General features: G+C 48.3%; 9 protein-coding genes and 2 non-coding genes across 11 annotated transcripts; 3 read left to right on the top strand and 8 right to left on the bottom strand.

Moving 5' to 3' along the window:
* The first annotated feature begins 143 nt into the window (after positions 1-143).
* Positions 144-1,783, top strand: TrAtP1_013239 (uncharacterized protein). Its single transcript, XM_014088831.2, has 2 exons — positions 144-732; positions 806-1,783. The coding sequence occupies exons 1-2, from the start codon at positions 432-434 to the stop codon at positions 1,726-1,728; spliced, it is 1,224 nt and encodes a 407-aa protein (XP_013944306.2). The 5' UTR covers positions 144-431; the 3' UTR covers positions 1,729-1,783.
* On the bottom strand, positions 1,784-4,215 carry TrAtP1_013238 (uncharacterized protein). The gene is made up of 3 exons (XM_014088830.2): positions 3,708-4,215; positions 3,478-3,545; positions 1,784-3,419 (listed from the first exon to the last, which is right to left on the bottom strand). Exons 2-3 carry the CDS (start codon positions 3,511-3,513, stop codon positions 1,854-1,856), a joined length of 1,602 nt encoding a protein of 533 aa, XP_013944305.2. The 5' UTR covers positions 3,514-3,545; positions 3,708-4,215; the 3' UTR covers positions 1,784-1,853.
* Positions 4,216-4,780: 565 nt separating this feature from the next.
* TrAtP1_013236 (uncharacterized protein) lies at positions 4,781-7,595 on the bottom strand. Its single transcript, XM_066115835.1, has 4 exons — positions 7,288-7,595; positions 6,676-7,211; positions 6,176-6,614; positions 4,781-6,112 (listed from the first exon to the last, which is right to left on the bottom strand). Exons 1-4 carry the CDS (start codon positions 7,507-7,509, stop codon positions 5,945-5,947), a joined length of 1,365 nt encoding a protein of 454 aa, XP_065971935.1. The 5' UTR covers positions 7,510-7,595; the 3' UTR covers positions 4,781-5,944.
* TrAtP1_013237 (uncharacterized protein) lies at positions 5,004-5,873 on the top strand (the record flags this gene model as incomplete). The annotated part of the gene is made up of 1 exon (XM_014088829.2): positions 5,004-5,873. The coding sequence occupies one exon, from the start codon at positions 5,004-5,006 to the stop codon at positions 5,871-5,873; it is 870 nt and encodes a 289-aa protein (XP_013944304.2).
* TrAtP1_013235 (uncharacterized protein) lies at positions 7,596-9,204 on the bottom strand. Its single transcript, XM_014088827.2, has 3 exons — positions 8,975-9,204; positions 8,187-8,919; positions 7,596-8,121 (listed from the first exon to the last, which is right to left on the bottom strand). Exons 1-3 carry the CDS (start codon positions 9,128-9,130, stop codon positions 7,874-7,876), a joined length of 1,137 nt encoding a protein of 378 aa, XP_013944302.2. The 5' UTR covers positions 9,131-9,204; the 3' UTR covers positions 7,596-7,873.
* Positions 9,205-10,264: 1,060 nt separating this feature from the next.
* TrAtP1_013234 (uncharacterized protein) lies at positions 10,265-12,241 on the bottom strand. The gene has a single exon (XM_014088269.2). The coding sequence runs from the start codon at positions 12,125-12,127 to the stop codon at positions 11,177-11,179; it is 951 nt and encodes a 316-aa protein (XP_013943744.2). The 5' UTR covers positions 12,128-12,241; the 3' UTR covers positions 10,265-11,176.
* A 912-nt stretch (positions 12,242-13,153) lies between these two features.
* On the bottom strand, positions 13,154-15,239 carry TrAtP1_013233 (uncharacterized protein). The gene is made up of 2 exons (XM_014088826.2): positions 14,772-15,239; positions 13,154-14,715 (listed from the first exon to the last, which is right to left on the bottom strand). Exons 1-2 carry the CDS (start codon positions 15,054-15,056, stop codon positions 13,264-13,266), a joined length of 1,737 nt encoding a protein of 578 aa, XP_013944301.2. The 5' UTR covers positions 15,057-15,239; the 3' UTR covers positions 13,154-13,263.
* Positions 15,240-16,150: 911 nt separating this feature from the next.
* Positions 16,151-16,222, bottom strand: TrAtP1_013232. Its single transcript has one exon. It is a non-coding gene; the product is annotated as a tRNA-Ala (tRNA).
* Positions 16,223-16,315: 93 nt separating this feature from the next.
* On the bottom strand, positions 16,316-16,387 carry TrAtP1_013231. Its single transcript has one exon. It is a non-coding gene; the product is annotated as a tRNA-Ala (tRNA).
* A 1,015-nt stretch (positions 16,388-17,402) lies between these two features.
* Positions 17,403-18,219, top strand: TrAtP1_013230 (uncharacterized protein; the record flags this gene model as incomplete). The annotated part of the gene is made up of 3 exons (XM_014088825.2): positions 17,403-17,501; positions 17,558-17,905; positions 17,959-18,219. 3 exons carry the CDS (start codon positions 17,403-17,405, stop codon positions 18,217-18,219), a joined length of 708 nt encoding a protein of 235 aa, XP_013944300.1.
* A 131-nt stretch (positions 18,220-18,350) lies between these two features.
* TrAtP1_013229 (uncharacterized protein) lies at positions 18,351-20,388 on the bottom strand (the record flags this gene model as incomplete). Its single annotated transcript, XM_014088824.2, has 4 exons — positions 18,351-18,460; positions 18,526-19,950; positions 20,012-20,281; positions 20,340-20,388. 4 exons carry the CDS (start codon positions 20,386-20,388, stop codon positions 18,351-18,353), a joined length of 1,854 nt encoding a protein of 617 aa, XP_013944299.2.
* Between the last annotated feature and the right edge of the window lie 1,307 nt (positions 20,389-21,695).

The following is a 21,695-nucleotide window of genomic DNA, read 5'->3' as shown; positions in this document are numbered from 1 at the left end:
CGATTCCATGTTACGACAGACTACTAGTGGAACGGCGACCCGATGTCACCCATTTCCAAACCCCGAACCTGGTCGGTTCACCACGATCGGAATCATTCTATCCAGATCGCTGTTCCAATCATCCCCACTGATTCACACCAACAGCAAATCGTGGCGCTCAAGCTCCCGCTGATTACAATTCGATCCCCTGGCCTTAGTGGGCCATGCTAAGTCGCCACGACTTGATGCTCCGTACGGTGTGCCCCATTCGTTTCGGCCGGCGAGAGCTCGTATTTGACAATGAGCATGATTGTGGACAAGGCTCTACTATTTTTTTTGGGAATCTCCTGGCTAATAGGCGAGAATAGTATAGATGCCGATAGGTACCGATCACCATCCGTGCAAATACCGGTGTTGCAGCTACGTGCACAGTTTGGGTATATAAAAAGTCAATGGCCACCCACCTCATAGTGCAGATCCCTTGGTTTCAGCTCAACGTTGGAATACCGAGCCAAGATTTAACCTTTCAAGTCATTTCAATACGGCAGACTGTCAAAATGCATGCTCCTCTTGCGTCCCTAACATTTGCGTCTCTCGCTGCGGCAGCTCTGCCCGATGGTGTAATTGAGCTTCCCCTCCAGCGTATCAAGAACCAGAGCGCCTATGGAGCCGAGTTCTTGGTTGGCACTCCCCCTCAAAAGGCAATTATCCTTGCCGATACAGGCAGTCCAACTTATGCCTTTGAAACACCCAGTTCGTCTACTCTCCTGAATCCCGAGACTCGCAGTCTTCAAAGATGGCATTGCTGATAACCATTTGCAATCAGAAAATTCTGTATGCCAGCGAGGACTTTGCTCGGAATACGGCACTTACGACAACACTTCTTCGTCCACAACCAAGTGGCTAAACGACGGCTACAATGACTTGCTCATCGACCACGGCTTTGGCAGTTACATCAACGACACCCTCACTTTTGGCGGCGTGACCGTCACCGACATGATGTTTGGAGCAGTCGAGTTGAACGCGGCCTCCTTTCCCATCGACACCCAGCAAACCGCCATCTTTGGCCTCGGGGCTTTCTGCGACACAAAGGCCTGCGACACTTACCCGACGTTCCTGAACCAGCTTCAACAAAAGGGCGTCATCTCTCGCCGTGCCTTTAGCGTCTATCTAGGACCAAACGACGCTGATGCCACAGGCTCGCTGCTCATCGGAGGAATCGATCTTGCCAAGCGCCAGGGCCCCGTCTACAAAGTAAAGGTGGAAGATCCATCAATCCCCGCGGCAAACTCGCAGCCAAACTTTGTCAGCCTCTCCAGCCTCCAACTGCAGCTCGCAAACGGCACAAAGGTGACATCCACCTACGACAACGGCACATACGCTCTCTGGGACACCGGCAATCCTCACTGGTACGTCCAGCAGGACTTGTTCGACGCCCTCACCAACTACTGGGGCATCCCCAACCCGGACCTCACCAACGATCCCGTTGTGGACTGCAAGTTCCGCGAGCCGTCTGCTGATTCCATTGCCGTGAACATTGCGCCGGGAGTCAGCCTCGACGTGCCACTGAGCTCCATCCCCGTCGACATGGGAGACGGCACTTGCACAGTGGCAGTGTATCCCTATGGTGAGGCTCTGGGCGACCCGTTTCTGCGCAACGTCTACTTCACCTTTGACTACGAGGACTTGACGATTGAGTTTTCGCTTGTCAAGTATACTGACGAGACGAACATTGTCAAGATTGAGTAGGCCGATCTGGGCGTTATGATATATGAAATCACGTACATGTTAACGAACATTGCATGTAATGATAATGCTTAATTATATAAAATACATCGTTTCTTATGCTCCACTGCGCTCCTGTTAATAAAATCTTAGTGCGCCACTGGCAACTTGCCCCTTGGCTGTGCATCTCCAAATAAAAGATCCACCGCTGCGCTGAATGCCTCCACAGTAGGCTCATACACGGCAATGTACGTGCGAATCTGCACGTCATCCAGGAAATCATACGGAGCACATGTGGCAACTGAGACGAGCGGCAATGATGCTCGTCGTTTGGCGACCTCGAGGCCAAGCTCTTTCTGGTACTTGGACTCGCGCGCGTTGCGGGTTGCGAGAATCACAACATCAGCCTCGTCCACCTGCTTCCATTGCTCATCCGTGAGGGTAGAGCTCGTGAATCGGATATCGGTTGTTTGAGATGCTCGCTTCCGGATGCGCTCCTCAAAGGTGTCTGCGATCCAAGGAACGCGCGTTGGTAGAGTTCCGCTATCAACGGCGCCTCCGATGGGTACATCAGGCCCAGGAGAGACAAACGCAATCTTTGTAGTCGGCTTAAGAGGCAAGAGGCCTTCTTCTGCTCGTACCAGAGTGACTGCATCTGCGTAGACTTGACTGGCGAGCTTCTCTCCGCTCTTGTTCAGTGCGGATAAAGTCTCTGGCGGTTCTGTGCCGAGGGCGCGAGGCCAGCTCGTATATTTTTCCTTTAATTTTCGGAGACGTTCCAGAGATGCGTCTATTCTCTCCTGGGATAGTGTGCCGGCTGTGACGGCGTCGCAGACGTGATCGATGGCCGCACTCTGCACGTCAAAAGTATGGCAAATCATGACATTGTCGACGCCGGCCTGAAATGCCATGAGTGCTCCTTTGACGCTGCCAAATTCCGCGCGAATGCCGTCCATTTCCAGGCAATCCGTCATAATGACACCCTCGTACTTCCACTCGTTTCGCAAGATGCCGATGGTTTCTGAGGATAGTGTGGCGGGCAGGCCGTCCTTTGATAGCTGTGGTAAAGAGATGTGAGCCGTCATGACCATCTCGATGTTGTCGGCAACAGCATCACGGAACGGAATCAGTTCCAACTTTTCCATATCAGCTCTTGATTTGTCAATGACTGGCAGACCGTAGTGAGAGTCAACAGCTGTATCTCCATGGCCGGGAAAATGCTTGATGCACGGAGCGACGTTGAGCTCTCTCAAGCCCCTTGCACATGCTGCCGCAAACTTGGACACAGTTTCTGCCTGGTCACTGGGACTCCGAACGCCAATAACAGGATTTAATGGTTCCGAGTTGATGTCGCCAACTGGAGCGTAGTTCATGTTAATGCCGAAATACTGCAGCATCCCTCCGGTGGCCTTGGCGACCTCGTACGCATAGTCAAGAGAGCCGGTAGCCCCGAGAGTCATGGGGCCTGGCTGCTGGGCGGCGATGGGCGGTGATATCCGAGTGACCAGGCCGTTTTCCTGATCTATTCCGATGAAGAGGGGTTGGCTGTGGCCTGCATCGCTTGCAATCTTCTGGAGGCCTAGGCAGAGCGCCTGGAGCTGAGTGGCGTCGAGCACGTTGCGCTTGAAGAGCACGATTGCGCCAACGCCATAGTCGCGAATGAGTGTTGTGATTTCTTTGTTGATTTCACGGCCATGGAAACCAACAGCAAATAGCTGGCTCAGATGTGATATTAGCTCGAGTCACCACGTATAGGAGATTGTAAGGCCTCACCTGGCCGATTTGTTTGCGCTGTTCTGCTGACGGCATGATGAATCTGATGTGTTCTATCCTAGGACGGTCTTTGGAGCCGTGGTGAAATCAGCCTTTTTCTCCAGTTAGCGAGTACGACGCCATGAAATTGAAGAATATCAGGATCCAAGTTGTGTAATCTTGAGCAGCTGGACATGGGGTCATTCGATAGGTCTGCGGGGAACTACTCCAGGTAGTGGCTTCTCACTAACAATGTAACGTCCCGGATCTTGCTTCCGACGATAGTTTGAAACTTGTTATTCCAGCTTCTTATTCCCCGGAAAATGCAGTCCAAGAAGGCCTCTTTGTTGTTCGCCGACGTATATTTGTCTGGAGACTGTCTGCTCAAGTGGGGGTCAGGCTTGGCCGTAAATGTGGCTTGCAATGTAACGTGGAATTATGACCCCCAATCCTGTAGATGGTTTGAAGATGGCTGAAGCTGCCAGTGTGCAGTTTGATCGAGACCAATGAATTCGAAATGGCAGATGCTGTTGAGAAATAAATGTTGCTATTCTGTGCGTTGAGGTGTTGTATGCGGCGCTTGTGAAATTATCGCGGTTCAGTAAGAGCTTGAAGCCTCTCCGTTGCCGGCTGTATGTACCCCGCCATGACAGCAATGGTGGGGGAGGGAATTTAAAGAACAAATCGAAGTGTGGGATTAAATACACCAATTTCACATCAAATGTTTGAGGTGTAAGTTGGAGCTCGACCGAAGCTTTCTAGAACTCTCTGAAGAAGAATTATCTGATCTGACCGTCTCAATCACAGAGCTGTCAAGTCGACTACGAAGCTGAGGGCAAAGCTGCCGCTATTACAAGGAAAGCGACTCGCTGTGCAAATCTACTTCTAATGATGCTGGTAGTGGACGATATGAGTAAAAGCTCTCTGGAAGGGGCTTTCATATTATTCTTAGCTGCTAGCTAACGAATATTTGCCTAATACTGCTTCTATTACCCAAGTATACAGATTTCCTCTTTTCTAAAAGTCTTGGCAGCCCGTCAAGTGCAGACTGTAATGCACGAAACGCTCCGTTGCCCTTTTTGGCTGCGGCTTGGGCCACAACAGCGTTTGTAAAATAGAGCATCCGTTCTTCCCATCATACATGTCGCAATTTTCATTACTGGAGAAATTACATCACATATTAGAAATAAATATCGTCTTTCTATATTTACGCCTTTCCCTTGCTTTCGTATTTCCGCGGAAGCGCTCTCGGCCGTGAAGCCGGCCTCAGCGGAATAAGTTCGGACGGCCGAAGGCTCTCGGATTAATCCTCTGCATTGCTCCTGAGTATCGACTATCGACCGGAATAGTACTGGAAACAAGGAGGCTAAACTATTGTGATGAGTATTTCCGCTGCCCAATAACTTGGTCTTGTATTGTAAGCAAGGCTCTCATAGCAGCAGGTTCTTAGATACTGATCGCTACTGGAGTGCTTCCATGTATAAATAGATCGGCTAGCACGACTCATGTTCTCTCTTTCCTCTTCATTCTACATCTCGACTTACACAATGGCATCTCGCCAACTTGCCTCCTTTCCAAAGACACTCATCAACAGAACAATGGCGACTCAAGCAGCTGGCAAAGGAAGAGCAGCCAACACCAAAGACTGGTCGGCCGCCCAGTATCTCAAATTCGCCGAGCAACGCACTCGGCCTTCGCGCGATCTTCTCGCCCAAGTACCCCTGGCCGCTCCCAAAACTATCATCGATATTGGATGCGGACCGGGCAACTCAACCGAAGTGCTTGCGAAGCAATGGCCGGATGCACAGATTTCGGGCATCGATTCATCGCCAAACATGATCGAAACAGCTCGCAAAGCCCTTCCCAATCTGCAATTTGCTGTGGCGGATCTAATGGACTATACCCCAGAAGAGCCAGTCGATCTTCTCTTTTCCAATGCGGTTTACCAGTGGATCAAGTTTGAGGATCGAATTCCCATCATGAAACGCCTGGTTGAATCTCTGAAACCTGGAGGCGTCTTTGCCTTTCAAGTGCCTGATAACCACACGGAAAAATCTCACGAAGCGATGCGTACAGTGGCTGAAAATGGCCCTTGGTCCGCGACGCTTTCGCAACTGAAGCCAGCTCTTGGGCCTTTTCAGACCCCCTTTGAGCTATACAACGAGTTGAAACCACTGTGTTCGTCGGTAGACATATGGCATACAAACTACCAGCATCCACTGGAAGGTCATGAGGGCATTGTTGAGTGGGTTAAAGGGACTGGATTGAGGCCATTTATTGATCCACTCAGTGCAGAGCAGAGGGAGGGATTTCTGGCGGCGTATCTGGGCAAGCTCAAAGAACTTTATCCTTCCTGCAACGATGGATCTGTGTTACTGCGATACCCTCGTCTTTTCTTGGTCGCCGTTCGTGCGTAAGGCAGTCAAATGGTATGATGTACATAGTACATATGACTTGTACAAGTATTGTTCTATATAAGTGTAAAATGCTAAACCTTTGCCAAAATTGTGCGATTCTTTCGAAATCTTACAAACGTCGCAAGCCCAGCAGCTCCAAGTCCCATGCATCCCGCATATGTGATGGCAGGTCGATATGCTTGAAATCCACTTTCTGACCCACCGTAGGCATCTAAAAGGTAGCCAGCAATTGGGGAACCCTATTTGTTGTAAGCAAAAGGAAAAGAACATTGATACAATGTATTGGCGCATTAACAACTTACCATTAGGTAGCCACCACCCCAACCAGTAACAACCATGGCCATGGCCACAGATACTCTTTGAGATCCAAACACATTGCCTACTACTGTAGGAATAGTAGAGAAGAAGCCACCATTTGCGGCACCGTTGAGAACGACAAACGCAATCAACGGAGCGAGTGTAGTAGAGGCAGGCCACAAGGCCAGCATTGTGATGGCGTTGATCAATAAGGAAATGGACAAAGCATTGAGTGATCCTATTTTATCGCAAAGGAAGCCGCAGAGGATTCTGCCTGCAGCCGACGAGAGGTTGAAGCCTGCCAAGAGGCCTGCTCCAGTGGACGAAGACAAACCGATTGATCGTGCGTAAAGCGGTATGAAGAAGGCAGGAACAAGAAGAGGAAAGGTGGCAACGGCGCCAGTAGCAAAGATGATTACAAACTCGAGATCTCGAAAGAGACGCCTGGATCAAGTCAGCTTGGAGGTCATATTTAACGTATCACGACCAAAACAAGATATCTTACCATTCGATGAATCCTGCATTCTTGACTGGAGAGCGCTCCCTCACCAGCCATGCTGCCGGTAGACCAGTAAGCAGCGTCACGAGTCCCAGAATCCGATACGCCCATGCAGTTCCAAGTCGTCGAATCAGTGCATCCATGGACAAGCTGATGATGGCTCCGCCCAACCCCCCTGCTGCAAAAACGATGCCGTTTGCGAGACCTCGTTTCTTGCTAAAATACTGTGCTGGTGTTGCAGACGCAGCCATGAAACACAAGCTCAGCCCGACTCCGAGAGTGACGCCCGAGGTGATGAATAGTCCTGGAAGGCTGTTTATCGTGAAACCACTTAGAATCTCGGATATGCCGAGGATCAATATGCCTAGCATGCCGGTCTTTTGCGCTCCGATGGCCCTGATGATGCGCGCATTGACAATTGCTAGGAAAGCGATGATGGCAGTAGCCAATGAGCCGACGTATGACAAAGTTGCTGGCGTTGAGAGTCCCTTTTCTACAAGAGCTCCTTGCATCACTCCCCAGCTGTATCCTGTCCCGACAAACTGAATCGAAAGGATTAGCATCGTTTGAAGCATGTTTTCTTTTTATAGGCAGAGACATGGAGACAGAACTACTCACCCACCACGCAATGACGGCACAGCCACCAAGAACAACCCAGCCATAACCTCCATCCGGAACTGCAGAGTCTGCCAGGCGGGATGCCTCCAGAATATCCTCGGATGATGGGTTTTGCGAATCATTCGCTACCTCATTGTGAAACCGATTGTGGCCGGAGCTGTTGGCGAGCGGAGGAAGCGGAGAGAGTTCGACTGCAGTGGTAGTTGAGGTTGTGACTGCCATGATAAATCAATCTATAGCAGCCTTGTAACACTACTACGTTATACTCGGATGATACGCCGCAGACAAATATGAAGGTTTTCAGAGTATCATTCTTCAAATGCTATAAATTCTAGAAGCGGTTGACTTTTTTAGTTGGAATCGGGGACCCATCTCGCGCCCTCTAGTTGACAAGCTAAAGCCGGAGCCGAGTCTGTGGCGCGCCTATATCGGTGTAAGCATCAAACGATACGTCAGCACCAATCATCAGTAGCATGGAATCATTCTTTATTCTTTGCTTTTATACACGGCCATCTCAGTGAGCCTACCAAATCATACCGCTAACAAATGTTTAAAATGATGAAATATCTAACCCCTCGTGTCTCCATTAGCCCTGGAATGGCGTCTCCTGGGGCCTCTCTGCCTGCGGAGTGATACGGGCAAGGTGCCTCCTCTGGCCGTTCTCCCAATCAACGAGAGCACTGTGCTGAGTGACTCGGTTGTCCCAGACGACGACGGTCTTGTCCTCCCACTTGACGCGAGCCTGGAAATCGGCGCCCTGTGCCAGATGGGTGTACAGGAAGTTGAGAATGGAATCGGATTCCTCCTTCTTCATTCCGACAATATCACGAGTGACTAAAAGTTGGTGTTAGTCAAATTGATACGATATATATATGATCGGAAGCTTCGAAATGACTTACACTGAGGGTTGACGTAGATGGCCTTCTCGCCGGTAGCAGGGTGCGTTCGGACAATGGGGTGAGAGTTGACAACAGGGTCTCGTCGCTTGATGCTGTTGCGAGCTGCAGCGGCGTTGACCTGCTCGATACCAGAGTGCGTGGCCTTTAAGCCGTGCAGACGCTCCTGGAAGAGAGGGCTGAGTCGCTTATAAGCCTGAACGGCGTCAACGAAGATGGTGTCGCCTCCAGTCTCGGGCTTGTCCAGGATGTACAAGAAGGTAGTTCCAGGAGGCTGCTGCTCGTATGAAACGTCAGAGTGCCAGGCCACAGAGCTGGTCCTGGTCTTGAAATAGTCCAGGTGGCCCTTGTCGTTGACGCCACGGTGGACGAGGTGAACCTCGGGGTAGTTCTCGGGAGAGCCAGAGGTTGGGTGGATGTGGTGTCGTCCAAAGTAGCCGCCAAACTTGAGCGCATCGGCGATTGAGAGATCAGCAAAGTCCTGGCCGCGGAAGGCGACGACCTTTCGCTTGGCAACGTAGTGAGCCAGCTCATCCTTGCCGGCATCGGTGAGAGAAGACAGCTGGATGCCTCTCACTTCGGAGCCGATGGAGGGAGTGAGCTCCGTGACCTGGGCGCTGCTGGGAAGCAGGTTGGGATAGGAGGTGTCGGCATCCTTGCCGTGCTCATAGTGCTCAAAGGGCTGCAGAGGGGGATACTGCTGTGCTGGGTTCCATGTGGGAAGGTAGTGAGGGTACTATTCTGCGTATAAGTATGGCGTCTACATCACGGCCAAGGGGATCATCACTCACCGTAGCAGCAGGGCCGTCGGTCTTGCCCGCCTCGGCATCCTTATCGATGTAGGTCAAGTCAATCTCCTTGTACTGTCCAAGATCCAGCTTGTAGACAGATGCCGGCACCGGTCCGGAGCTGGTGGTGGTGGCGGTCTCAACCAATGCGGGAGCCATTGTGGTTTGATATAAGCTGCTATTCTCGTCACTTGGACAGTAATGCTTAACGGCTATAGCAAGTTCAAATCGCACTCAACCTCGCCAGCCCGTCGGATACTGCCCTTTTATACCTCCCGTCCCTCCACAAACTGCCCAACCAGCGTCTCTTCCCCTCTTGTCGCGGCCCATCGGCCACCCTCGCATCGGCATCGGGCAAACCCCACCCCCACAATTGCATGCATCACGAACTCTATGGCGAATTGGCGAATCATCCAATCATCCCGGGAGAGACTTGTCTGATCTTCGGATTTACCATCCGGCAGATAGACATTGTTAATGAATACTTGTAATGTCAGCAATGCTTTGCCGAGAGCGTCGGTATCGCACTATCGGAGATGATCTGGACAGTGTTGATGCTATTGATAGTGCGAATCACGCCATCCATCTCATACAGTGCAGCGCTGCAGCAATTGCACGACCGCGAAGCACGCAATTCTGAGTTTCTTCGTGGCTGATTATATTTCCATGCTAATTTCCCAATTGTACATCATAATCATTGCTGGCTCCCGATTGCGGCCGCGGGTCATCGCGAAACGGATCTCGTCATGTCTCAAATTAGAGCTGTCGCGTTCGCATATGGCACCCAAACGGGTAAGTCGAATTACAAATATGATTCTGACGTCTTGAGCCATTTCTCTGGTGGATTGTCGTGCTTATCTAGTGTTTTTGGATGTTTCAGATGTGAGGCAGCAGAGTTTGCTTCGATCATGACCGCATCTTAAGGTAGGCATATGGTGGTGTAACCGATGATGAGGCGGCAGATTTGGCGGAAGCTGAGTAAACCTACTACAGGCAAGATTTTCTGAGATGGTTAATTACACAATTGAAAGCTTTACGTGATGGCCGTATACCATTCGCCAAGGATTAAAACGAGTGGCCAGATCGCTTCTTCTTTCACGATAGCATGGGTTCAGCAGGTCCACACGGTTGCGAAGACGGAGGTCTACGTTATCAGAGACTCCTACACAAATGCGCATCTAATAAGGCTTTTCAATATCGGATGATTTTATCTCTTATCCAATGGTGTTCTCCATTATCTCATATAGCTAATGAATGACGAACTCTTCTGCTCCATTACTCCGTAGACAATATCTGCACGTGCGGTTGCCGTTCATTGCTTCATGTAGGGCTCAGCTGATATTGCTGAAAAGGGCATCAATAATCTTGCTAGTATGCTTCAAAAGAGGGCAATGTAGGTATGCACTGTTACGCTGCGACAATGAGCTAAAACTTTGACGGTAATCTCTTAGTTCTATATGGTGATGCGAATAATTTCCAAAGCTTGGAACTTCTCACCAAGAAGGCTTATACTTTGAGCCCGAAATTGAGTATATACAGCAGTAAGTCTTATACTACCATTTACCCAGTCTATCCAAGTACGAGACTGTCAAATCACTTACAGCACTAGAGTAGGAAACCGGAGCCATAAATATGCGAAAACAGCAAATGGCCCGGGTAATTGGATGCGTCCCATGCATCATTCCGCCCGCTGGATGATTGCGCCGAATGCCGACTTTATCCACTACAACTTTATTAATCCATTGTTCACCGATTGGAGAAATGGGCAAATTTAGTGATGCAATAAGCCTATGCTTCATGCTCGCACAGCATCCGATCAATGCCAAGACATGGTTCACTACCCGACAGCACGCCCGCCAATTGAGATGAATTGGAGGATGTCGCTACCCGGTGCCGTTTTCTCTTTTATTTTGTGTCTAAGCAATAAATATGTGGGTTAACTTTGAGCAATCATCGCCCTCTTATAATATGCTTTAAACAGGTGCAATGAATGCATATATTGTAACTTCCAATGGGCAATAGCTGATGTAAGCTCATCCAGATACTGGTCCATTTATAGACTCCGAGGGCAATTACATCAATTAAATAGGTAGTCCAGCTGCAGTCTTCTCATGTTGAATGCCGTAGGAAATGACCACTTATTTATAACATACAGAAAGACTGTTTTTCCCAACATCTAAATAAAGGTTCTCTACCTTCAAATCGTCACTCGTCCGTAAAGAGTGTGCCACTGAGATACTTGAGGCCAGTATCAACTGCAACTGTGACCACCTTCTTCCCAGGTCCTAGCTCCTTCGCTAACTGTATGGCAGCAAAGATATTCAAGCCAGATGAAGTTCCAACCAGCAATCCTTCTTCCTTCGCAAGACGGCGACACATAGCCCGGGCTTCTGCTTCGGGAACGGCTCGAGCCTCGTCGTACAACGATTTGTCAAGATGCGGCGGAATGATGCCAGAGCCAATGCCCTCAACGCCATGGCTTCCCGTTTCGCCCTTGGTGATCGTCGGCGATTCTGCAGGTTCCAGCACTACTGTTTTCGCAGAAGGATATTTCGACCTCAAGGCGCTGGCCACTCCAGTGAACATGCCTGCAGTGCCGACAGCGCCGCAAAAGCCGTCGATACCATCGCCCATTTGTTCAACTAGCTCTTTTCCAATCTTTCCATAGCCAACCAAAGCGTCGACATTGTGGAACTGGTTGGTGTAGTAGTAGTTTTCCCCTTTGCTGAGTTCCTCTGCACGATCCCTCATCCTCGGGATCAGGTCAGGTGTGACTTTTCCGGTAGGGCTATGCACGATATCAAGCTCAGCTCCAAACGTAGTCATTGTGCGTAGCTTTTCCATTGAAAAGGCGTTTGAAGATACAACCAGAAACTGGTATCCCTTGGCGGCGCAGACAAAAGCCAACGACGATCCTGTGCTGCCGCCGGTGGCTTCAACAACCGTCATGCCGGGTTTTAAATCTCCGCGTCGTTCTGCCTCTTCGACCATCGATAGAGCCATGCGGTCTTTGTAGCTTCCTGTTGGGCCGAAGAATTCCAATTTGACATAGACCTCTGCGGCATCCTTTGGCACAACATGGTTAAGGCGCACCACTGGGGTGTTTCCAATAGCGTCTAGGACGCTGCTGACGGGTTTAGGGGGAGCTGGATTCATATTGAGAAGTTTTGAGAGCTTTATGGAATTAGAAGTATAAAAAGGTGGTGGTGTGGCGCAAGTCTATAAGGCGCGACATGGTTCGGGACGATGGGTATACTTGCCATTTATGGCATTTTCTGTCGCCCTAGAAAGCCCAAAAACAGATCGAATTTTTAGATCAGGTCCTAATGACTCTTAATGCAACTCCGGAGGCTTAAACGGACCATATGCCGCGCTGAATAAGGCATGGAGCTAATGCTGCTCTCCACTATCGAAACTGCATCCACGCCTTACTCATGACACGATCCAAATTGTGTACATTGCTCTTAAGCAACTTTGCTAAAAAGATACCGTTGCTTGACCATATGTACGCCTCATAGTTTAACCGACACATCTCACAGTTTCAGACAACTAAGCGTAGCATCTGCATGACCTAGTACAGTCCGCATTCTTACAGTATTTGGTGACATGTGTCATTGGTTTCTTAGCTTCCGTGGATCGGGTAGGAACCGAGTCATTCTATTCTAATATCATGCATAAACTACATCACATACTATTCATAGGAATAAACTATCCCTTTCAAGATCAATACCGCTTTCGCAACCATGAGGTTGAATACACAGCTATGACTCATGTGGCTCATCTACGTGAGGCTAAAGATGAAGGATGAAAACCCGGGCCGGGATATGAATTGACTTCCGATACCACATATATGCTCTAAAGAATAACTGAAGTATGGAATAAGTTAGTACGGTTCAGTGTCAATCGCTTTTATTCTTGCCGATTCTGAAACGTGCTCTCGCAAACACGCAGAACAGCAGGTCCAGCAGTACTCCGAAAATGCGTCTCTCGAGCAGCGAGTATTTCAATCTTCACACACTGTAATCGACACAGTTATTTTGTTAAATAATTAAAATTCAAGGTAACAAGTTATCGTAAACTATCTATCCCATAGTCGCACCTTGAATCGGGCAATTACGCTTAACACATATATGAAAGGCATCAACAGCATCAGCAAGTCATGATTTGTAAAAGGGAAAATTATGACCACTTATTATTAAAAGTATAAGTTATAAAATATAAAGCAGTTGTCATATATCTGCCCTCTATTATACATTACGTTAGTGAACATCCAATCATTCAGTATTGAGTCATTACTCGTCATCAAATTGCTGCTGGCCACGCTCCTCCTTGTCGAGTGATAATTCTTCGAGGCCCAGAGAAATTAAAAAGCCTAAGCCGCTAATACCGGTCATGGTATAGAAGATTGCTTTAAAGGCATCCAAGTATGCCTTTCGAATTAATAGCAATACATCTGATGGTATGTCAATTGTCCTTAATTTCGGGATAAATTCGATGGCCGTGTTGGCATTCCCAAGCACTTGGAGATTGGTCGGCAGTTCTGGGATAATTCTAGAGATGGAAGGCCCAAAAGCGTTGCTAAAGATTGTTGAGCTGATAGCTAGGCCCGTGAGGCCGCCGAGCAAACGAGCAAACATCAGCAGGCCAATAGCGACACCCGTGTCGTCAATATTGGCCACGCTGGCTTGCATCGGTAGCTGAGCTATTCGAAGGAGAGCACCAATTCCTAACCCCCACACGATAGGGAGACCGTATTTCATAGCCGTAGATGAAGATTCGCTGTATAGAGATAACAATCCTGATCCGACGGTCAAGGTGATCCAAGATATCCACATGGGCCATCTATAACCCTTCAGAGGGCCAACCAAGGCCGCAGATGAGCCGGCAGCGAAAACAGAAATAATACTGGTGGGAAGCAATGACAGGGCGGAATGAATGAGAGTCTCGCCCGCCACAGCCTGGTAGAAGAATGGGAGATACTGCAGAAGAGAAAACAGCAGCATCCCGTGTAAGACTGCTGTAGCCAGCGTCACTGAAGCAGTGCGTGGATAAAAGATGCGATGCGGAATGATGGGACGCGAAGGCTTGGATTCATACCAAGCAAACACTATGAGACCAAGAATGCCCACCACAAAGGGGAGCAAAGTCTTCCAAGACTGCCACGAGTAAAGTGTTCCTCCCCATGTGAGTGGCAGCACAAATAGTGTACACGCTGATGTGAAGATGGCCATCCCTATCCAGTCTAATTGCTTCGTCTTTTGCAGTAGCGGACTGTCAATTGGTTTCAACTTTAAGCAAAAGATAATAAGCGGGTATGCGACGCCAACAAACGGAAGGTTTATCCAGCCAATCCATCTCCAACTGGCATATTGGACGAGGACTGCAGCTAGCGATGGACCAAGAATGCTCCCAACTGCAATGGGGATGGCCATGAGCCCCAGATAAACAGGTCGGTCTTTAAGCGCAACCATGTCAGCGACGATAATCTCGCTGAGAACATCCATGCCTCCTCCTCCCAAGCCCTGTATCAATCGTCCGCTGATTATAGCAGGCATGTTGGGTGCGAGCCCAAACACAATCGAGCCAACGGTGAACAAGAAAAAGGCGATTTGGAAGAGAGGCTTGCGGCCGTATATGTCAGACATGCTTGTATACAGCGGTTGCGTGATGACGGTCGCAAGAAGAAAGGCAATGCCAGCCCAAAAGGACTGCAGCGTCGTGCCATGGAGCTGCTCAGCAATCGACTAGGAAAATTAGCATTGAACCTCGATGAAAGACACCTTGTTAATTGGTGGCTCACGGGAATTGCTACCGAGAGACTAGTAGAGTCAAGAGCGAAAATAAAGCAAGCGATATTGATGGCCAAAAAAGCGAGGTGGAACTTGAGCGGCTTCCTCTTCTTTGGCTGTCCAGCAGTACCATCGTTATCCACGTCTACTTCACCAGCAACATATACACTAGTGGAAGCCTCTTTTGTCTCATTGTTGTCGCAATGCGCTCCTCCTTGGGGCGAAGGAATTATTCCAGCATGCGAAGAAGCGTTTGGTTGTGGCTCAACTGACTCCTTGGGGCTGCCGTCTATCATTGTCGGAACTTGCTGAGCAAAAATACATTGAAGTTGTAGAAAAAGTTCTGACTGGTGAATTCGAAGATATGTACGTTTTTGGCAACTCCAAGTAGGGTTTAACTACTTAGTGTCGAATATCAGGTGTCATGCTCGCTGCAGTTGCTACGGAGTAGCATGGCCGCAATTCCTCTGCTTTAAGAGGTCTCCAGAAAAACATCCGATTAGAGAAAGAAGTTGCCGAAGCTAAGAAAACAAAACAGGGGGTGCACGTGCAGCCGGGCAGACGGGCTGTAAAATACGCAAGTGCACTACCTACCTAGGTATGTAAGTATAAGCGTAAACGGCAGTTGATAGTGAGAGACAATAAATAATAACGCATAAGCTTCGGATTCTCGGTCATTAAATATCCCCTGTACAGTTGACTTTCAACACGCAGCCAACGTCGAAGAATCATAGATATCGGAATATTTACAGGCGAAAAGATTAAGTATACAGTCTTCATTCTATCCACTACATAATTGACAATCATTAGCCTCTTTCTGTATTATCATCTATGTAGCTCAAGGCTGAATGTTGAATTAGAATTCATCTCTTCGATTGAGAACTCTACAATACGCCACACTTCTGATTTGTTTTCCCCTTGGGTCAAATTAGTCAGCTATAATACTATCTCTCAAGATATAAGACGACGAGACATCAATTAGGAGCAACTATCACTTGTATAACTTGCAAAAGTCAAACGATAAGACACAGCCATAGGGTAGCCGACGCCACTCGGATAGCCCCGATGTAAGATTGCTAAAGTGGATTCCGATTAATGTCACTCATTATAGCGATAGTCACTGAAAAAGTACTAGATGTCAATAGTATATGATTCTGATATCGCTATATAAGTGGTAGTGAAAGGTGCCATGGCCCTATTTGTCCACGGTATGTTGCTGACACAATGCTATCCCAACTTATAGCTTTGGAAACTACATCTACTTTGCAAAAAGCAAGCATAATCGGCCAGCTCCGCTGCCAAGCCATAGAAAGCTATTGAGAAGGGACAACACTCCAGCTCAAGATCTAAGTAGAATCTTGAATGCTAGCAAAAAGATAACATCGTTGGTTGGACTTGAGGGGAATTGAACCCCTGACCGTTCACATGCGAAGCGAAAATCATACCCCTAGACCACAAGCCCATTTTATTACATAATATGAAGCAAATGCTATTAATACGCCCTCGAACTGATTCCATCTCATGCTTGAAAAAAGCAGAAAAAAAGCAAAAAGGATGGACACGAGGGGAATTGAACCCCTGACCTTTCACATGCGAAGCGAAAATCATACCCCTAGACCACGCGCCCATTTATATATGCATTTGTCGCCTACTACAGATTATAGATGTTGATCGTTAGGAGAAGTACACTCGGACAAACTTCCTTGTATGTTCATCGTAACCCATGCTGCTATGTGATAGATGAGTCTATGATAGGAATCCATGAATAGCAGACATAGCTCTATATGAGTTTTCTGAGGTACCTATTGCATGCGCATATTGCAGCTATTCCCACAATACGCACTGCAATCTACCCGTAGTCTTGTAGCATACATATGTACTCGCATGCAGATCGCTTGACCTGACTCAATGAAGCGGGTGCGCAACACGGCCCATTCATAGAGACATGCCGCATTGAATAATTACGGCGCCGCACAAACTTCTATAAGAACAATCGAACATATACCGAATTACTGAACATCTTGAACGGTAATAACCTTCAATTTAAAGGACCGATACGATCGTCGGTAGCAATGCCGGATCTGACTTGACCGGGTCTCAAAGTCTCGGATAGAGTCAGCGCACCTCCACACGGCTTACTCCTGGCTAGCAGCTCCAGTAGTTACATAGCACAAAAGACACTTTTGAACAAGGTTAACGCAAAAGTGAGCTTAAATGTTTCCGTTGAACGGACCTTCCGCACGTCTTGTTTCGAAAACCAGGGCGGCCTTCCTGTTTGAGTATCGCTTGATCGTCAGGTAAACGCCTCCTTAGGAAGCTCCTTGAATGATAATACGAGGCATGACGCCGCGTTTTGAAAGTGCGAGATTGTTTCAACAACTTCCATTAGCAAATAGGTGTTTCTATGGGGTAATTGTATTTATTGAGCATGATTCTCCGCCAATTATAGGATATTTCAAGGTCTACAGACGCGACAATGCACGGACTGTTGAGTAATACTAAATATCAGCGAATTGATTGCATAGAACAACATATATAGCACAGCTCTCTCCTACGCAATCCTTTTGGCTATATCTTTTCCTTACAGCTTTCTAGTGTCCAGTAATTTGTTCTTTTTCCTCGCACTTCCAAATTATCCCATAATGTATTCTAATACACTCCTTACTCTCGCCGCTCTTGGCGCCGTTACTTCTGCCTTTGATCTCCCAGACAACTTGAAACAGATATACGATAACCATCGGGTAAATATTCTCTTCTCCGCGACGCTGATTATACCTAACATCATGGCGTTTACCAGTCTGGCAACTGCCAAAATGCTCTATCCGATGCCTTCTCAGGCGGCGCAGTCTACTGTGGCGACATTCCCAATGCCATCTTTTTAAAGGGATCCAGCGGCAACTACGATAACATGGACATTGACTGCGATGGCGCTAATAACTCTGCCGGCGCCTGCTCAAATGACCCCAGCGGCCAAGGCGAGACCGCTTTCAAGGATACTGTCCAGAGCTTTGGCATTGATGACTTGGACGCCAACATTCACCCATACGTCGTATTTGGAAATGAGGGCGCTGATCCCTCATTTTCGCCCGAGCAGTTCGGAATGCAACCCTTGAGTGTCATGGCTGTCGTCTGCAACAACCAAGTCGTAAGTCCTCATTTATTCGGCCATTATGTGAACGGTGCTGACATCAAAACCAGTTTTACGGAATCTGGGGCGACACCAACGGCTTCACTTCCACCGGCGAATCGGCCATTTCTATGGGCAACCTTTGCTTTCCCAATGATGGCCTCACCGGTGATAACGGCCACGATCCCAAGGATGTCTTGTATATCGGCTTCATGGGCCAGCAGGCAGTCCCAGGCGCTGACGGCGCTAACTGGAGCGCTGGAAACACGGCGGATTTTGAGAACAGCATCAAGAGCCTTGGAGATAGCCTTGTTGCTGGTCTCCAGGCATAGAGACAAATAGTTACAACGCCATTTGATGAATAATAGAATTAATTATCCAAAATCATATTTACTATTTGCTAGCGATAAATCGTCATTTCCATAAACCCCCAAGCCAATCGCTCTAAGCTAGATAATGCTGCTTAATTGAGAAGTCCAAGCTCCCTGATTATTATGTCCGCTCCCTTTTCGCCAATGATGAGGGCCGTGTTGTTTGTATTGGCGGAAACATTCTCAGGTGCAATTGAGATATCTATATCCAATGGTTAGCGTCCTGTAAAAAGTAAAAGATGAACAATATCAAGACTCGTCACTAACCGCAAATCTTTAGCCCTACTGTGCCGTAAACGTTGAGATTCTTGTCCACAACACCGCCCTTCTCCTTTAGAGCCATTTTGCACGTTCCGATAGAATGCCAAGTTGTTTCAATGTTAGACCGGAGGTAATCCTCGATAGCTTTATCATCTTCCTTAGTATACTCAATAGGAGGCAGCTTCTTTCTCTCCTCAAGAGAGTTGAAGCCCTCTGCAACTTCACGACTCTTCCGAAGACCGGCCTTGCTACCTTCAGGGAAGCTCGGATGTCCCGAGGCAACTTCGCCAGTAACCGAGTTTACGCGACGAAATATTTCTCGCTGCTTCTTGTACGCCCAAATCTGCTTCGTCACGTCCACATTATTGGAGAAGAAGCCAGTGTTGAAAGAAGGCGCCGCCTCGGGATCTTTGGAAGTGATGTGGATGTCGCCTCGGGCGTAGGGATATCCCGTGTACATACCGATGGAGATGTACTGATGAGGGCCATCCTCTTGTTCTTCCGGTAAAGTCTTGTAGTCACCCAAGTAGGAGCTGACAATTGCCAAGAGCATCAAGGGCCTTGTCTTTTGCTCTTTGAAGTCGCGATTCCAGTGCTCTTGGAATTCTTCGCCTAGCTGGGCCACTTCTTCCTCGGTTGGGCGGAACTTGGCTGCAATATCAACGCCGTTCCAGCCCAGAATTGGGTTCTTCGTCTTGATAGCCTCTTCAAAATCCAATTGGCCTCTGTGCAGATCATCCAGTGTCTCACCAGGCTTCAGCGAAGTCTTGTAAGTATAAAATATGAGGTTATGATCTTGGTATTCCTCGCCAACGCCTGGTACATCGGCGATGACAGGAATGTCCAGCTTCTTGAGAAGCTCAGCATTGCCAACTCCCGATCTCTCAAGAACACTTGGCGTGCCGAGAGCTCCCGAGGACACCACCACCAGCTTCCTTGCTCTGATAATCGATGGCTCACTTCGAGTCAGATTAGTCAAGGGCTGGTAGTCTGGGTTTGGCACCCATTCCACGCCCACAGCTCGGTTTCCCTCAAAAATGACACGGCTAACTTTGCTCTCGAGCAGAAGATGAAGATTGGGATATTCTCCAGAAGCCATGAGAGGGTGGACATAGCGATGAGCCGTGTCTTGCCGTTTGCCGTCGGGCGAAACATAGCGAAGATAGCGAGATATTCCATCAACAGACGTAAAATCTTGCAAATCGGTGATTTCAGGAAGGCCAATGGCCGCAGCACCGGCCATGAAATCGTCTTGGATGCGTTTGGCGCTGTAAGAGCCAAATGACACGTTAATTGGTCCATCGTGGCCATGTACGGACTTGTCCACGTCGGGATGGTCAAGGTGATATGTCTCTAGCTTTCTAGCATAAGGAATCAGGCTTTTCGCATCCCAGCCTTCGGTCTTCCAAGAGTCAAAGTCGGCGCCCGCGGCTGTTTATTACATCAACGTCAGCAAGCTCTCATGAATGACGGCCTTTCTTTGAAGGATTACCTCGAGTATACATGGTGAAGTTGACGGACGAGCCTCCTCCCAGTATGCCTCCGGAGGGCACGAGAGGCGAGCGTCCATTGAGAGCCTCTGACTTGTTTCCTTTGTAGATAATCGTCGTCTTGGAATTCGGAGTAAGATGAGTGAGATATCTGGAGGGGTTGACGACGTTGGGGTCATTGAGATTATTCGTGCCACGTTCCACGATGAGGATCGACAAGTTGGGATCTGCTTTAGCGAGTCGACCAGCCACAATGCAAGCAGCGGTGCCACCTGGGAAATATTAGGTCTTGGGATAGACGGTCACAGGAATTGGGATGGAGCAACGCACCGCCGGCAATTATAACGTCATATTCGGTTCCCGGTTTGTGAGTAGTCATGATGATGTTTTGACAAGTGTTTTACTTGATAAGTTGCAATTCTATGCCTGGGACAATTGATTCCTGTAGTACTTGAACAAGGAAACCAGTCAGAAAGAGGCCAAAACAAGCCACTCGGGGATGAGCACTGCCTAATATAAAATCATTGTATTGGCACTTATGCTTACCCCTCCTCGCGACCCGTCATCACACAAGCCATTTGACTCCATTGGCCACATGCAAGTTTATGACTCTACGCCCTGTTTCGCTCCCTTTTCGCACGCCAAGATAGTATAAGGCCTGCATTGTGTATATGCATGCTCTTGCCTAGTCGGATCGGCGACAGCGTCTATTTGGGGTAATATCAGTTGATATAATGCGGGGTAGAGAGTCGCTGAAACAGTCCAAGCGAGCACAACTTCAAGGAGGGGTAGAGGAGGAACATTAGTTTACACAAAAGTAGAAAGAAATGCCGAAGAAAGCTACCGAAAATAGACAGAGCTTCAAAAGACCTGACTCGTTAACTCTATGTGCCTATCTCCTAAGGCTTAGTATAGTATTGCAAGGTGTAGCGTCCGCTGGTTTCTCACGTTAGGCCAATAAGAGCGTGTCAGACAAACTTTAAACCAGTTTGAAGAGCAGATGGCTAGACTGCGTCATGCTATGCTCTGGGATATTACCTAAGGGCTGGTAAGCCAACGTGCATGATTACCACATCAGGCCGAGGAGATGTCGGCTTTGTGATGAGCAAATGGCGAATTCCATTCTGCTGCTAGCCAGATTCATGTCTTACTGTACAATTGCCGCCTAACATATATTGGTATTCCTAAGAGTAGGGCCAGAATTCGCAGCATCCTCCAATATGTGGGACGTAAACGCCCGCCGGCATTCACTTTAGTATGATTATATAGGTACCCATGTGGGGTGAAAATCTCATCGCCGCTGTTCACATACAAATTTATAGAGTAGACCGGAGGTGTTTTGTTTACTCCCCTTGGTACCCTATCTCTTACCTAGGATCACCCTATTTCTTTGGCCTATTCCTCAGAATGCAGTGATTCCAAATAGCTCGCTTGATCCTTGACGGAGACGTGCATAGTGGCGAGACGGCGTTGAAATGATTTACAAACGCCGCGAATAAACGCCCATATGTGAACCGCCATGGGTCTCAGACAGCATCAGTCCTGCCAATGTCTCAAACTCGCAAACAAGCATCGAAAACTTTCTTCCCAAAATGGAATGCCTGATAGTCTTGATTGGCTCTGACACATGCCCCATCATGATCAGCTAAGCGTCACCCATGAAACTGACTTAAGATGATCTCATAA

The sequence above is a fragment of the Trichoderma atroviride genome, chromosome 7 (assembly GCF_020647795.1).
Source record: "Trichoderma atroviride chromosome 7, complete sequence".
Taxonomy (NCBI): domain Eukaryota; kingdom Fungi; phylum Ascomycota; class Sordariomycetes; order Hypocreales; family Hypocreaceae; genus Trichoderma; species Trichoderma atroviride.
Note: the sequence above shows the minus strand (reverse complement) of the source record. Positions and strands in the feature narration are given on the sequence as shown.